Source organism: Melitaea cinxia, chromosome 9 (genome assembly GCF_905220565.1).
Source record: "Melitaea cinxia chromosome 9, ilMelCinx1.1, whole genome shotgun sequence".
Classification (NCBI taxonomy): domain Eukaryota; kingdom Metazoa; phylum Arthropoda; class Insecta; order Lepidoptera; family Nymphalidae; genus Melitaea; species Melitaea cinxia.
In genome coordinates, this window is record NC_059402.1 from 12,971,546 (window position 1) to 12,988,155 (window position 16,610).

Sequence of the window (16,610 nt, forward strand, 5' to 3'; positions counted from 1 at the left end):
ATTGTAGCAGACGCTGATTTTAAAAATTCATGGTACACAAAAAATCTATGTTATCCATATATAATGACTGTACCCTGTGCGCGTTACTATGCTTTTTGTTTTGGTCGTACCAACTCAGAAACCTTTGTGAGCTCATACACAACACTTTGCTGAAGATCATGACATGATCAAATGCATAGTTTGCGATTATATAAAGAACATACAGACAAACATTCATTTTTATGTATATAGATATAAATGTATATATGACTAAAAGCCAGTAAATTACAAATTATAACTAAAGAAACAGTATTCAAGAGTAATAACTAAACAAATCTGATTGAAGTCACATTCATTCCGTCGTATCCGTGCGTATTCAGTTCAATCTTAATCTAATAAAAAAATTCTATTTCTGTGTCGTTTTATATATCTAGAGTTCAAGAATCATATAACGGAAAATGAGGAAAATGAGCGCCGTTATCACATTTCAGTATCCCATTTATTCGTTTCGTTGCTACGAGTATGATCGGTATGTGCTGGGGTGTGGTAACAAAATAAAGAATAGATACCTACTTTACGTATCTGACATAATGCTACTTATATTTGTTGTTTGCGAAACAATGAAAGATAGTGATTTTTTATTTTTAATATATTATATTATGTATTAAGGTTATGTGTTAATTACATTAAACATATTTCAAGGGTGAAAAACATTGACACCCATACCATAATTAGGTAACTAAAATGTACGCCACAAATAACACAACTACAATGAATTATTTCCCTTAAACATTGTCCACAGCATTGGAAAACAAATGGTTACCGACAGTCATCTAGCGCCTTGGTTCGCGCATACCATATCCCGTAGAGTCGATGCGGTGGGTTTCGTCGATGAAACGGACAGTAGTCGGTGGCAGTTGCTACCGGTAACGGAGCGTAATATCGGACGCAATGATAGGCGAAGCGATCACCACATCGTTCTTGACGTCAAACTGTTAGCGAGAGTCAGTTTGGTTGACGATCGTGGATGCGTCGGGCCAGCGGGAAATGCTACAGCGTATGGTAGGTTGTGTACCAAATATGTGTTTCTACTTGTTTTTCCCCATACTTATTAAATTTATAGTACAATAGGGTTTAAGCTATGCTAATGACACGTGAATGAAAAGTTCGAATTTCTTTCCAACAACAAGTTTAAAAGCTATTATTATATAAATAATACATAATATAAGGGATTACATGCATATTTTAACCACCTGTAAACGTTCCAATACTGAGAAATCTTAAGTATCTCTCAAGTCAGCAAATACACACTTATCGTTAGATTTCTTCTTATACTTTCCTGCAACAAATAAATATCATTTGCTCATAATTGTTTTTGATGGTCATTGTTTTCCTTAGGTTTTTTTATTACTTACTTACTGTAATTTACATGATACTTGATATAATTATTTTTTTTTACAATTTTTTACCTTTTTTTTATAAATACGATAAAACATTTCCTTTTTTTTAAACAAATACGATAAATTAAAATATCTAAACTTGAAATACCTCAATTTGTAATATGTAACTTTAGAAAAAAATCGCTGTAAATTTTTTATTTATTTTTAATAAATAAAAATTCATACTTACCAACTTATACTTTCGACTTCACTTTCTATTTATATTTTTTCTTCTTCGCTAGACCCGACGGCTGTCTCTTCAAGGTCTCCGGTAGGAGCATTCGTAAGTATACAATTTATTTGAATGCGACAAGTTTAAATTAAGTTTTCCATATTGATAAAGATAAGGAATGCGGGTCAAAATATATGTAATCAAGTAATGTACAACATATAAAATTATATTATAATGACTCGAGATTGGGCGTTGTAGCGCTTCTCATTGGATCACTAAAGTTTGACCGGACTAGGTATGAGAATTACATATCAAATTTCAAATTTAGTATCACAGAGACGTCAGATCTTGTAAGCCCTGGAGCGGAATAAGTTTGTAAAATTTATTTTAAATAGGGTGCCAAAAGAAAGAAAAAATAAAAAGCAAAATAAAAACAAAGTGTTACAATATATAAGATTTTTCAAAGTATAAATACATAGTACTAGTCACTAAATTAATATACACAAGTCAAAATAATATTATTACAGAAATCCCTACTTAATTATACATTATAAGCCCACTGGTAAAAACGATTTAAAACAATATTGTATGTATTACATAATTATGATTTAAAATAGGTAATTTAAACTTATAAAAATAACTCTAATTTTATTTCACTAGTAAAATGCAACTTACTAACGTATAACTAACTAACGTACTTGTTTTAGACAGTTAAATTTTTATTTCTAGTAACTTTGAAAACAACAGCTTAACGCTCGCATTAATGATTCTATATTCTATTTTAGCAAATTTAATACGAAATCCACAAAAAGAAACAGGTTATTATATAATTTCCGTGTGTATTTATTGTGTGTATTTATTGTATTTATTATAATAAGATTATTTATAAAGAAGTCATATTTATACCATCGTAATACAGTTTCACAAGGTAATGTCTCAGTATATGTTAGTATAACTGTCATTAGTGCAGTTCATTCAATCATTCATTTTAATTTTTTTGTATTTTTTTCATTAATTTTTATTTTATAGTTACCGCGTATAATTCAAAACTATAAGTCACTTTGACTTTTGTACCTTTGTAAGACTGCGAATTTTCAGAGCATTAAATATTTTGAAATAAAGTTTGTAAGCTTAAATACTTAGAATACTCATACAAAAAAAGTCAATTTAAGGGTTCCGTCTGTAAACATAGCTTACATCGAATTTTATATTTGTTTTGTTCACATAAGACACACTTAATGCAAAGTATATTTCTTGCCTGTTTTAAAACGTTGTTTAAATTTGAGCTTGTTAAACTGTTAATTGTTTTTGCTGCACTGTGTATCACATAAATTGTATTTTTTCTGTAAATAAATTAGTATTTTTTTTAAACAGAAATTACCAAACCAAATCGACAATAACATTAAGACAGTATTACAAAAGTACGAATAATCAATAATTACGAGTATATACTATCTTCTTCAAAATTGTTAATCTTAGTCTATATATATTTATTTTATAACATTGATAGGCATTATGGGCTGTGTTTGGAGGAGCCTGCGTATTGGCGATGGTCGCAGTGCTAGCAATTAGCGCACGAGCGGTCAAATCGATATTGAACAAATTCCGCCCCGCTGCCGCCTCTTCTCCGCTGCAACCTTTAGGTCATCGGCCTCTTTGGTTTGCAGTGAGCCCGTGAGTACATATTTTTTTAACTGAATCATTATATTACAGACGTAATCAATTATATTACAAACGTAATTTTATATTCAATACGATTAGATTTCTCTTCTATTCTAGACAACCTCTAAAAATCGGTGATATGTATCACATTGTATTTCATCACAAAGCATCACAATTCCGATCTACCTAAACATTTAGACGACACTTGTATCCCAAAGAGTATTTTATACAATAATAATAATAATATTAATAATAAAAACTCTTTATTGTACACCATGAGTGAGCAAAATTACAAAAATAAAAACGGGAGATAAGTGCAAAAGGCGGCCTTATAGCTAATGAACTATCTCTTCCAGGCAACCTCCAGGTTTAGGTGTACAGTTTTACCTAAACATATACAATATATTTAGACAAATAAATAATGTAAAAAAAAATAAAAAATTAAAATAAAGAATACGTACATACATGGCATATATAAATAGAAAGTTGTAATAGACATACATAAACGTATATATAGTAAACAAGCATAGGGTATCATAACAATACGTCAATTCCTAAATCTTAAAAAAAAAATGATGGAAGAGAAAAAATCTTCGGTTCGTTTAGCGAAAAATTTTATTTGCCGGGACAGGAATTACCGTAATTTGCAAAGAAGTGTGCTTGAAACGAAATTTTGAAAAGGGCAAAATGTCAAAACGCTCAATCACAATCGTGATCAATTTGAAAGTAATCCCAATTGCAAAGATATAAAAATCGACTATTGAACAATTTATAATATTTACACTAAATACATAAATATTTCAGTTAATAGTAAAATACCGCTAACCATACTGAATGTGTAAATCAGGAAAAGTAGTTACATATAAATTCGTCTAGTATTCTTATCTTATTAACATGGCTAGGAAGAACAGCAGTACAGGTGTACTGGAAAAAATTTAGTCCACTCTAAATAAAAGTAAAAGCCTAATTTCCGTGAATAACTATTCGACTGTCATTCTTATTTCTAGTTAAAAAGACGTCACCATAAATAGTAAATGTACGGTATCATCTTTTACTAGTTGTAATTTTTTTTACCATTCATTGAATGTTGATAGGTTAAATGAAATACTGGTTCTTCTTGGAAAATATTAAACTAACTTTTTCCATCTTTTATTGCTATATTGGCGATGGATCCTGCAAATAATAAGTATTACTTTATTAGCACAGCAGTAACATTGCTATGAATAAGTCTACAGGCGCAATTCTAATTATAGTGTTACTAATAATTACTTAATTATTATGAATGAAATACATATGTCTTAGAATATTTTAATGTTAATAGCTGTATATATTACTGTTACTTTATTTAAGACATATCGTTATACTATATGAAGCCTATGAAGGTCTCACTCCGCTTCATGTGGGCGCGAATTTCACATTTAACTCGTCAAAGGTCAAATGCGGGAACGGCTGTTTATAATTTGTGTGTTTTAAGCTATATAATATTCAAATATTGTAAAGTATTGATTTAACTTTCATAATTTAGAAACAACTTTAGTGTTCATTGAATATCCATTCTAACCTATTTTTTTTTTTTCGATCGTCGATATGGATAATGCATTATTAAAAACTTTTTCTATTAAATGCTAACGAATCTGTACGATTTTTTCGGATTTCAGTTTTTAAGTTTTCTTATTGTTAATCTACTCAGTAAAATATAGTTAGAAGAACCTAATAGCGTTTTAACCAGTAAAATACCCACTGCAATTTAAGAGAATGGAGAAGGCGTTGATTATTATTTTTTTCTCATAAATTTAAAGATATATTTTCAGTGGCATAGCAATTAATTAAGATAAAAATAAACCAGAATTATTTTTCAATATCAAAAAATAGAACTGTGACAAGAATAAAAGTATAATAACTTGTTTCATTTTTAATCATTGTTTAATCCTTTTTTATACAACTTGGTCGGCAAACAAGCGTACGGCTCATCTGATGGTTAGCGATTACCGTAGCTGATAGACGCTTGCAAAACCAGAAACATTGCAAACGCGTTGCCGACCCTACCACCGACCCTTTCCAGGAGCTCTGGACTTACACGCCACAGGAAAATAACACTTCTTGAGAGTAATTATTTAGCTGTGATCTTCTGTAAGGCTTATGGGCTTCCCCAGTCAAAATATTTCCTATTGTGCTCGACTTTAATAGGTAACGAACAAGCAAAGCCAAACAAGCCAAATTACACTGCTCAAGCGCTCATAAGTACCTAGTAAATTCTTATGACGAGTAAGGCAACCAGATCCATGGGGGTGCGCTATGTTTGCGATGCTCTGGTTGTTGCTTTCTATCAAGCGCACCGCAGCCTTGTTTGCCATAATACGCTTCAGCCTGTAATATCCCAGTGCTTGGCATAGGCCTCTTTCCCCATGCAGGGGAAGGATCAGAGCTTAACGCGTCGTCATCTAGATGATTGCCATCATCATTTCAGCCTATCGCAGTCCACTGCTGGATATAGACCTCCACAAGTTCACGCCAAAAAGGGCGCGAACTCATGTGTTTTGCCCGTAGTCACCACTCTGGGCAGGCGGGTTGGTGACCGCAGGGCTGTCTTTGTCTGATAATAGTGGTATAAAAATACATTTAAGTTACATGCAAGCAAACCTGGCTCTTCTTTAAGCCGCACTGAGCAAAACTTGACGTGATTCCCTAAAGAATCTATGTAGCTTAACTAATAGGCACACGTTCAAACAAGTAAGCAGTACTGCGCTTGTAAGTGCTAATTTTATGTTTAAAATTTATCTTACCGCAAACGTGTACACTGTTAGGAAAGCCACATTAGTATGTTGAAATATATGACGATAGGATAAATGTATATTCTTTTCGTCAATTTCGTCATTTTTTTTTTTTTTTTTTTTTTTGAAATTAGGTACGTGACAAATTTAATATTATATCTTTACTGAGGATAACAAGCGTTAGTGTTCTAACTTTTTTTAGATTTTTAGATTAAAGTAAGCATATCTTATTGGTAGGTTCGTAGTCTAAAACTGGCCTATTAGCAAATATATTTTTTCGATGCGTTGTCGTAAAGTATTTGTCTTAACATTAATGCAATCCAAAAGAATTTTAAATTGATTCAGTCATTCCTGGCGGTTCCTTAATAACCATTTATATGCAATATTACGGATTACGCAAAAATTTTGACCGTCCAAAGATAGAGTTGATGTTGCTCAACGATAGGACAAAAATTTGAGCGAGATTTTATTGCACCATATTTTTTCTTAGCCTATTTGGGGTTTGTATTGTGTAATAATGTTTAGGCCATATTATGGAACTAATGTTCGAGTAAAAAAAAAATCTGTTGAAAGTATTAATACAAACGCCCATCTTTCATCTTTCTCTTTGCCCTCTTATTCATTAGAGTACTCCAAGCTTTAGGTCTGTCCTACGCAATTAATGAGGCTCTTACTTTCAACAGGAACAGGCATCCAATAAACGAAAGGTATGCCAACGAGTACCTCCGTCTATCTTGAAATAATCAAACGATAATTACCGTCTTCTAAAGTTCTAACAATAGACGTAGACCTTAATTATTTTAAGTGCTTGTTACCTCAAATTAGCATTGTGTATTTTATTTATTTATTGGAACGAAATTCCTTACGGCAGGCTTGACATTTGGCTGGACGAGCGAACTGAAAAAAGTGTGATTCTAAAACCGTAAGAAAAATATATAACGGATGTGACGTAATATCAGTCACACGACTATATAATATGACGTTTGTAAAACTAAAATATTACTAGTAAACTTTTTTTTAATTATTTATGTAATTTTATACTGTCGACGAAAATAAATAAAGCCATAAGTTTTTTTTATTTCACTTAATAGTTTGAATTATTGTTATTATTATTATTAGTTTGTTTGATTTGTTTTATTTTACGGTATTTGTTATTTTCTAAAATACTAAATTTTCTAAATACTTTTATGTACTTAATTAAAAACCAATCAACAAAATAAAAAAAAAAATCAAAAACTAGAAAATTTATTTAAAATTAAACATTTGTTTTTTCAAATTGTGTTGCTTCTATACTATCCGAAGGAACTTCGTTCCTACCTGGTGCCCCATGACACCACATATTTTTTTATTTATTTAAAATACGAAGAAGATTTACTGAAAGCATTAGCATTCAACGATGTGACAAAAATTATTGTTGGTTTATCCGCACACCGGCATTCGACATCATACGCTCACAATATCAAAAATAACTCGATTGCATATAACAACTTAACAGTAACAATACCTTTTATCTAAAATCATAGTGACGATACGATAACTATTGGCGAGTACATCTGTATATGCTAGAATTTCTTCCGAAGTACGTAGGTATTCCATGTTTCTTGTCACCGTAAAACAAAATATTAATAATTGTGTTTGATTGGAATCTCAATTTACATCGTCATAAAATTAATACAACGTAGATAGTCTATTTATTTATAAAACCAACAGCTTATACATAAATTTTTTACTATATAGCATACAACAAATAATATAGCCAATAACAGGTTTCCCTAAAGTTAACATTGGCATTATGGAGATATCGTTGACAGAAAAAAGGAAAATACAGTTATAATCAGTACATTCCGATACATAAAAAATACCTACAATAAAATTTTGATATTGAGCTACACATCATACACGTAAAAATACATGTATACTTATAGTTTATACATTGCCGTGAATCATATATCATTGTTATAATATTGGTTTTGAATTTTCTTGTAGTCCAAAAAACAATCAATTAAATATTATTGAAATAACTGACCATTTGTAAACCGAATTTAAATCAGCTATTCACATCTTATCATTATAACTATTTATATAACTTGATTTAATTTTTATGTCATCAACAATGATTTTGCAATTACATAAGATAGCATCATGATGGATCGGTAGCGGAAACGATCAGTTCATTGTATTCGGTTCGACGCTGCGCGATACTATCGCTATACTTCAAGCTCATTTGTATGTATTCACACGGTTTTTCTCACGTACTGTTTTTTTTTTTTAAATCTTATTTATGAGAATAACATGATTTTGGAAAGTTAAGTCAAGGAGGTCACAATTTTAAGCTTAAAATATAATAATTATATAAGACTAAATGGTTTTCTGGTAACTCTAAGTAACTGGTAATTCTAAGTCACATAAATTAGAAATTGACAAAATATCTGAAAAACATGCCAAAAAACTTCGACATACGTAATAACCAATTCACAAATATCAAAAACTCAAATAGTATAATATTAACCCATATGTGCTCACCGCCCCATTTTTAAAACGGCAGGTTATTTATTTTCTGTGTCGAACTAAAACTGTGGTTTGATTATTGAATGGTACTGTTCGCTTTGTTTACATTTTGACATTATAAAAAAAAAAAAACGAAAAGTTGCTGGCGCCATTTTTTCTGTTTTTTGGAAGAATAGAAAGTGCAAGTGTGGTGTTCACGATGGCGGGAATAAAAAGTAAGTTTATTTTTTATTTATTTATAAGTAAAACCGTGTAAAGCAGTTTTTTTATATGTATTATTTTATATTTGATTAGTTTTGTGATAAAAATCAATTCTTTCGGTTGAGATTTAGTTTTTTAGAGGCATTATTTATAGCGCCCCATTATTGGGGCGCTGGGCACGTACTTGCATGTTGATTTCAAACTTCATAGTATATGTGTTATATTTTATTTACATTGTTTATAGCAACTTCCAGTTATATTGGTACTTTATATGTTATACTTTTATATTTATTATGTTGTTTTAGGTTGAGTTTGGCAGAAATTATCGACTTATTGGAGACGGAAGATGAGGACACTATCTACACATAGCCCAGCAACCAAATGTTGACGAGAGACTGCGATAGTGACGAAGTAAATGCGCTTGTAGGTAATATCAATCACCTGACAGGCAATCAACTACGAGCCGAGGCGCTGCTTGTATCGAGCCGAGGCGCTGCTTGTATGTGTGCGCAAATTGGGTTCACTTTTACAAAGATAAGTTATAGAAGTGGACTCGATTGATGACGACAAGATATCCCTATCGGCAGAAACATCCACTTCTGCGCCAAAAAGAGGTAGTACAGGTAACACTAATCCCGATCTAGGTGTTGGAGGATCTGTCATTACGAACTTGGCGGCCAAATTGCCTACAGATTTTCGAGTTCATGTTTACATAGACAATTTCTTTACATCGTTTAGATTGCTTATCGCTTTGAAGGATTTTGGTCACCAGGGGACATGAACAATACGGGCCAAAGGGTCGAAAATGCGCTGCTGGAGTCAATCGACGACATAAAGAAAAAACAGCGAGGGAGCTATGATCAACACGCCTGATGTTTCATCAAATCATTGATGAAACATCAGGCGTGTCCCTAGTGCGATACAACGTCAGTAACGTCGTTACCGTAGCTTCGAGCTGTGAAGGTGTTTCTCCAGTTGGATCCGCAAGCGATGGTCAAGTGCTGTAAAAGAACCCTCGATTTAACAGCCCTTTTGTGTTCAAATGTATAATCAATATATGGGCGGAGTAGATCGTCTAGATCAAAATATAGGCTGCTACCGCAATAGCATAAATAAAAAAAGTGGTATTATTCTGATGTGTGGATGTGTATAGATGTTCTTAGATGTAATAAAAATTTCTTTACAACCTCTATAACAGTTATTTTATAATATTACTCTTTAAAATAAATGCAATTGAAAAAATTAAGGAGTGGTTATAGACGTGATCTGCCGTGCTCAGCGCCCCAAAATTGGGGCGGTGAAAATGTCCAAAACGGCATATTTTTTTTATTTAATTTTCAGAATACCTTTATTTTTATGCTTATTGGACTTAGAATATAACGAAAAAAATATCAGTTTTTACGAAAAAAAAAGTTGAGCACATATGGGTTAACAGTCGGTATAAACAAAAGTAACTATTCGAACACGTAACAGACGCGTTCTAAAATGTAAAATAAGTAGTTTTTCGCAACACGTGAATACACAAAACATTCTTATATGCCACTACGATTAATTATGCAAGGTTAAGAGACTATCACACTGACGATTGACGTAACGAAAGAGATGACTAATATAATTTGTAACTTAATATGCTTTAAGATCATATCCTATCGTCCGAGTATGATACCAATGAGTATTCGTTCCGTCATTAAACTAAATTAAGGGGCTACACTACCTCAGCTCGAATACAGATTTCACCCGTACTAAATAGACATGAGAATTGAGAGCGCTTGGTTGTTCATCGCGCGAATTATATGTATTTTCTCCCCACAAACATTATCAATAGTTATTTTTTTAAAAACGCAACATATAAAATTTTCTTCATACTTATTTCAATTACCATGCTTAATCTCAAGTCAATAACTTCTATATTTACTGAGATATTAAGGTTTTAATACAAAAATAGAGGTAACTTTGCGATTTTTTTGTATCGAGAAAATTTTATGGAATCATGTTTTCGAAACATATGAAAGATAGTTTATGTCCTAAACTTTACCATACATAAATTTCAAACTTAAATATTCAGTAGTTTGGAAGATATGTACATCCTGCCGAGTAGAAAATAAGCAATTTGAGATAGCATACACTCTTAACAGTTTTCTAATGTTTACACGAATTTCACTCATTATAATGAAACGATTTTTTTCACAGACGACACCTGTCATCCCGTATGCCCATGGTTGCTGTAAAGTACCCGAAACGTTGGACATTTAAAACACTTGATGAACCGCGATGAAATCCGAAAAAGTTGTTTCATTATAATAAATTAACAGTGATAAGAATCTATATTATATACCCATATATATATACCCACTAATATTATAAACCTGAAGAGTTTGTTGGACCGCGCTAATTTCAGAAATTACTAATCCGAATTGAGAAATTGTTTTTGTGCTGGATAGTCCATTTACTGAGGTCGGTTTATAGGCTATATAATATGTAAGTACGTTTTCCCTCAAAGTAACGTGGGTAAAACCGCAGAGCGCAACTAGTGTGCATGTAATGTATATAAATAAAAATAAATCGCCGAAATATGTATTATAGATTTCTAACATATTTTTTACCGTATAAAATAAAAATTAGAATCGCTTTTTATTTTACATACGATATCAAATAAATACAAAAATTTAATTAAATTCCAAACTATAAGTGTATTTTATCGTTTCCTCTTGTAATTGTCACATTCTTAATCAGTATAATATTTAATCAATTTATGTTGTAATTTCCGTTACTTTCTAAGTATATTTTTATATAAATTTAAATCTTTTTATATAAATAAAAATGAATTGCACGAATTCTATGTACGCAAAGAATTTTCGAATAACTACACCAAATTGGTGGTCAGCTGAATAAAACTAAACATTTAAATATTCTGCTATATTTTTGCTACTGAGGTATTTTATTTCACTTTCGGCCACTCAGACACGCTTAATAATTACTTAAGCGATTGCTAAGTATAGATTTACTATGGGAAACTTAGTACTTTATGTAGTTAGAGCGCAACTTAGACACTATATATTTGAGAGCGCTTTGTTTGTCGACACAATGCCTTAAAATTACGTCGTTCGTCCTGAGTCACCTTCGTTTATTTTTAGTTTTTTTTTCTTTCTCTTTTTATCAATTATCAATAGTTTCGCTTAACCTTTTAGAAATTGTATTTCTTTGGATAATACGCTTTTAAACAAAACAAAAATATCTTAATTTCAGAATATTGTAATTATGTGAAAATCTCTCCGTAAACGCGCTGTACAGTTAAGCACTTTTTTGATACTACTGAACCTGAGTCCAACTAAATAAAGATTATCTAATTTTTTAGCTTTTTTTCTCAAACGGAATCAATCACGGTATCAAGCTGAAATTTATATCAAATACTAAAATGTACTGTCTCTTGGTGAAATATCAAACTTCTAAGCTAACGAAATCAAAAGATTTACAGCCGTTTATGCTACAAATTTTCGACACTCGCAACGGAATCAAAACGAACGAAACCCTTGGTGCGCGAGTCCGACTCGCCCTTGGCCGGTTTTTTTTTTTCCATCTTATATTCCACCTATATTTCAATAATATTATCTAAGTCGCGAGCACGTTTTGCTCTAGTAGCGGCGTAATAATGTGTTTTCACATAATGTACGTAGGATATGAGTATGTTTACTGTTCTACATTTTACACACATTGTGTACTAGAAGTTAATTCTTACAACCGTGGAAAACTTATAGCTTAATAGCTTACTGTGTTTGTAATTGTTACCAGCATTGCTTAACTTAATTTCAATAAACCATTTTGTTAAAAAGTAATTTAAAACTTTGATAAAAGAATCAACTTTTTTTATAACTAGCAATTGAAGGTTAACCGAATAATATATTTCATTAAAAGAATTTCAAAGCACCGTTGCATTATTTTCAAATGATGTTCAACAAAATATTAATTAAATTTATGTTTAAAGAGGATTGATGGAATAAAGTATTTCTATAAATAATGTTTTTACATTTTCATTTGCAAATTAATATAAATATACGAAACTCATATTTTCCACTTTTATATTGTACCGAATAATATAAATCTCTAGATATCAATAACCCCTATACCTCTATATGAAGCTAAATACTGACAGAAGTCTATTTTTACCTGTGCATAAAACTATGCCACCACCTGCGTATTATCAGATTACAATTCATTACTTATTTCAGTACTGGATTCACTTCTTTCGATTTCTTTAAAGAAACATAAAGGTAAAGAAACATTTAAATGTATGGAACGTTGTCTGGAAAAAAAGACTATGTATGGAATTACTTTGTACTATTTTTATTTACTAGTACAAAATAACATTATTCTAATAATATTATTTCTACTTTTTGTTTTGTCCACTTACGTCTGGCGTCAATAACCTATCTATATTATTAAACTCGGTTACATACGAGAGTTTTACCATAAGACCCAATTTATCTTTTATTACCCTCAGAAATCACAACAAAATTGTAAATTCCGTAATATTTGTATTAAAATAATTTTGAATTTTCGACGTTGGTATCGTTCGACTGGCGTAGGAAGTAGGTACTTAATTGGGAGGTTTATATAAATGAAAAAAGTTCATAAAAATTTTTTTTTTAATTTTACCAGATTTTTAATTTATTTCAAATTTTTCTATATTAATAGGAACATAATATAGTTAGAAAGTTGATTTAAATTAAAATTACATTTTGTGTTTCAAGATTGATTTATAATTGTAACGGAATACATTACTTGAATCCGATAAAATAAAAAAACTACTTTTTATCAGAATCTTCCAACATTAAGCTTCACAAAGACTAACAAATGTTTGTGTATGTTAATCGTATTTTGAATGTTTGTGTTGCTTTAGGTTAAGGGTTATATACAAAATACATACAATTTCTACGGTATTTGAAATTAAGTTGTGTTTGTAATATCGATCGCTCTGTCTTCTCTCTCTTAGTACACGGGATATAACTTTTTCACTACAAACGTTTCATTAAAGATTTTAATATTATGTAATTATTTTACATTTCTAAAATTTCTTTTATGTTATCTATGTTACTATTTTTTGACTCTTTTACGTCTTCATAGTTTTTTCAAGAGATTCTTTCCAACAAAGTATTTTAGAAGTGTCTATTTTGTTAGATTTTCGGCTGTCCTGAAACACACACTTTGCCTAGTCTCCAATATAATAATTGTGTACCTGTATTATGTACCAATGAGAATGTTATTAAGTGAATTTCAATAGATTATAAAGAGCAAATAAACCTCCTCGTTCTCTAAGGATGGATATATATATATATATATATATATATTTATAAAATAAATTTTAATTTGTTGAATATTAATCTCCTTACATGGACAATTTATTCTTATGTACCCATTTATTTATATCTTTGAACCTATTCAAACTATTTTTACACGGCTCAATTTCTTGCTGTATATAATTCTCATTTTATTATCTTATATGATAAAAGCTTCCGATAAAAAAGTCTTTCACAGCCAATTTCAGTGCACGATTAAATAAATGATAAACATGTATAGTTATTTATTTTGAAGTTAAGCAACTGTGAAGATTATAAAACAGTAAGTCCCAGTCTCTTCCCGTGAGTGTCGTAAGAGGTGATTAAGGGATAAAACAGTTCCACTACCACCTTGGAACTTCAAAAGCCAACCGATGGCGGGATAACCATCCAACTGCTGGCTTTAAAATACACAGGCCGAAGACGGGCATGATGCAGCGTCTTCGGTGTGACAATGCCAGCCCTGCGGTCACCAACCCGCCTGCCAAGCATGGTGACTATGGGCAATACACATGAGTTCGCGCCATTTTTATCGCGAACTTGTGGAGGCCTATGGCCAGTGGACTGTATTAGGCTGAAGTGAAGTATTTAGTTTTTTTGCTAGTTCTTTTAGCAGAATCTCTTTTCCGAATCCGTGTTTCATATTAATTACAATTAATTAAATTTCAAGATTCCAAAGTGCTTTTGAAGATTTCTTGAGTAAAACATTTTAAATTTTAAATAAATCTCTGACAATGATTTTCCAGTATTTTCCGTATATTATTATACGCTACTGTGTCAAATTCTTTTTCACAGTCCGTAAAAGCTAATAATAATTGTTTATGGCTATTATAAATGTTTACTACCTAGCTATATGTACTTTTGTACGTGGCTACTAGTACAAATACCTTTACGAAAACTCACTAGGTATCGCTTCAGTTATTTTTATCAGGCTTAAATTTATCTCATTTTTATGCATGTGTGTAATTGTATTAATTATTAGCTGTAAACCTGCGCGCGTTGCTACGCTTTTTTTTGGTCGTACTAACTCAGAAACCTTTATGGGCTCATGCACAATACTTAGCAGAATACACAGATCATGACACGGTTAAGTGCATACTTTACGATTTTATTAAGAACATATAGACAAACGTTCATTTATATATATATATATATATATAAAATTCTTGTGTCGCGGTGTTTGTAGTTAAACTCCTCCGAAACGGCTTGACCGATTCTCATGAAATTTTGTGTGCATATTGGGTAGTTCTGAGAATCGAACAACATCTATTTTTCATCCCCCTGAATATTAAGGGTAGTCAAACACTAATATTTTTTTAAATTTTTTGATAAATATTTATTTTTTATTTTATTATGATTTGGCGTTGAAAAATACCCTAAATTTTCACCCTTCTACAACCGACCCCTATTTTTAAATAGCGTTTAGCGGCAAGACAACGTTTGCCGAGTCAGCTAGTATATATATAGATAAAAACTTTTAGCTGCACTTTTTTTATTGAAGAGGTTGGTAGCAAAATATCTAATATCTAGAAATTGAATTTTTTTTTTTTAGTTTTCATTAAAAATGTTATCTGCACTCTTATTTTTGGTTAAAATTTTTTAAATTTCGTTTATATATACTCTTTTAAGTATAAACTCACATATTTGTGAGTCTGGTGTTTAATACGTCTACAAATTGGAAATATAAATAGTGGCTCTACGTGCATACAGTATGTCATACTAAAAAAAGCATGTCTCAGTAAAATTTCTCAACAAACAGAGATTATCCATAAAAATCCTTGAATTTCATCGCAATTACATTTACAAATATTAAGCAAGCAATTAATGTTCATTTCTATCCAACCTTCAACTATCATTTCTTAATACATTTAATAACATTTGACGAATACACAAAAAATGGCGTACAATTGAGAAGTAATGCGTTAAAGAAGGTTAAAGGGTCAATATGATATGCAATGAACTTAATTATACGTCATATGTAAACTATTAATTTAATTTCTTTGACGAAATTAAAAGTACCAAGTACAAAATAATTATAATATACTTGTATGCATTTTATTATCATATAGCCTTTGGGTTGTATAATCTTTAAGTAGAAATACATAAACAAAAATTTGTCTCGATTGACTGACGCTTGAGTATTGACTTTGTCACATGTCACGCACACGCATGCACGTATGCTTGCACACATTTACGAACGCATGCACGCACATCCTACGTAAGGCACATAAGAGCTTTATAAGTCACACTTAGAGAGCAACAAGATGATTTGAAGTATCCATAACAAGTTTTGTTTGCAGATTTTGCAATAAGTACACGAAAGCAATACTTGATATTACTATGGTAGTAATGTAATTGAAAAAATTACGGTAGCATAGAAAACTGAATGAAGATTGTTTAATCTTTAATATTTTATTGACGCTGTTTACTATGTGAAACTTTAATAGTATTATATATAAGGTGACTGCAAACATTTCCACAAGTACATACAAATTTTTTATCAGAGAATTTTTTGCTGTCCTAGTAATACTGTCATACAGACAAA

General features: G+C 31.0%; 1 protein-coding gene across 1 annotated transcript in view; it reads left to right on the forward strand.

The window, feature by feature from the left end:
• LOC123656154 overlaps positions 1-16,610 on the forward strand; it is a 135,028-nt gene that overhangs the window by 25,216 nt on the left and 93,202 nt on the right. The window contains exons 6-8 of the mRNA XM_045591861.1: positions 782-1,041; positions 1,661-1,701; positions 3,101-3,256. Of these exons, the coding sequence (XP_045447817.1) occupies positions 782-1,041; positions 1,661-1,701; positions 3,101-3,256 (457 nt within the window). The remainder of the gene's footprint in view (positions 1-781; positions 1,042-1,660; positions 1,702-3,100; positions 3,257-16,610) is intronic.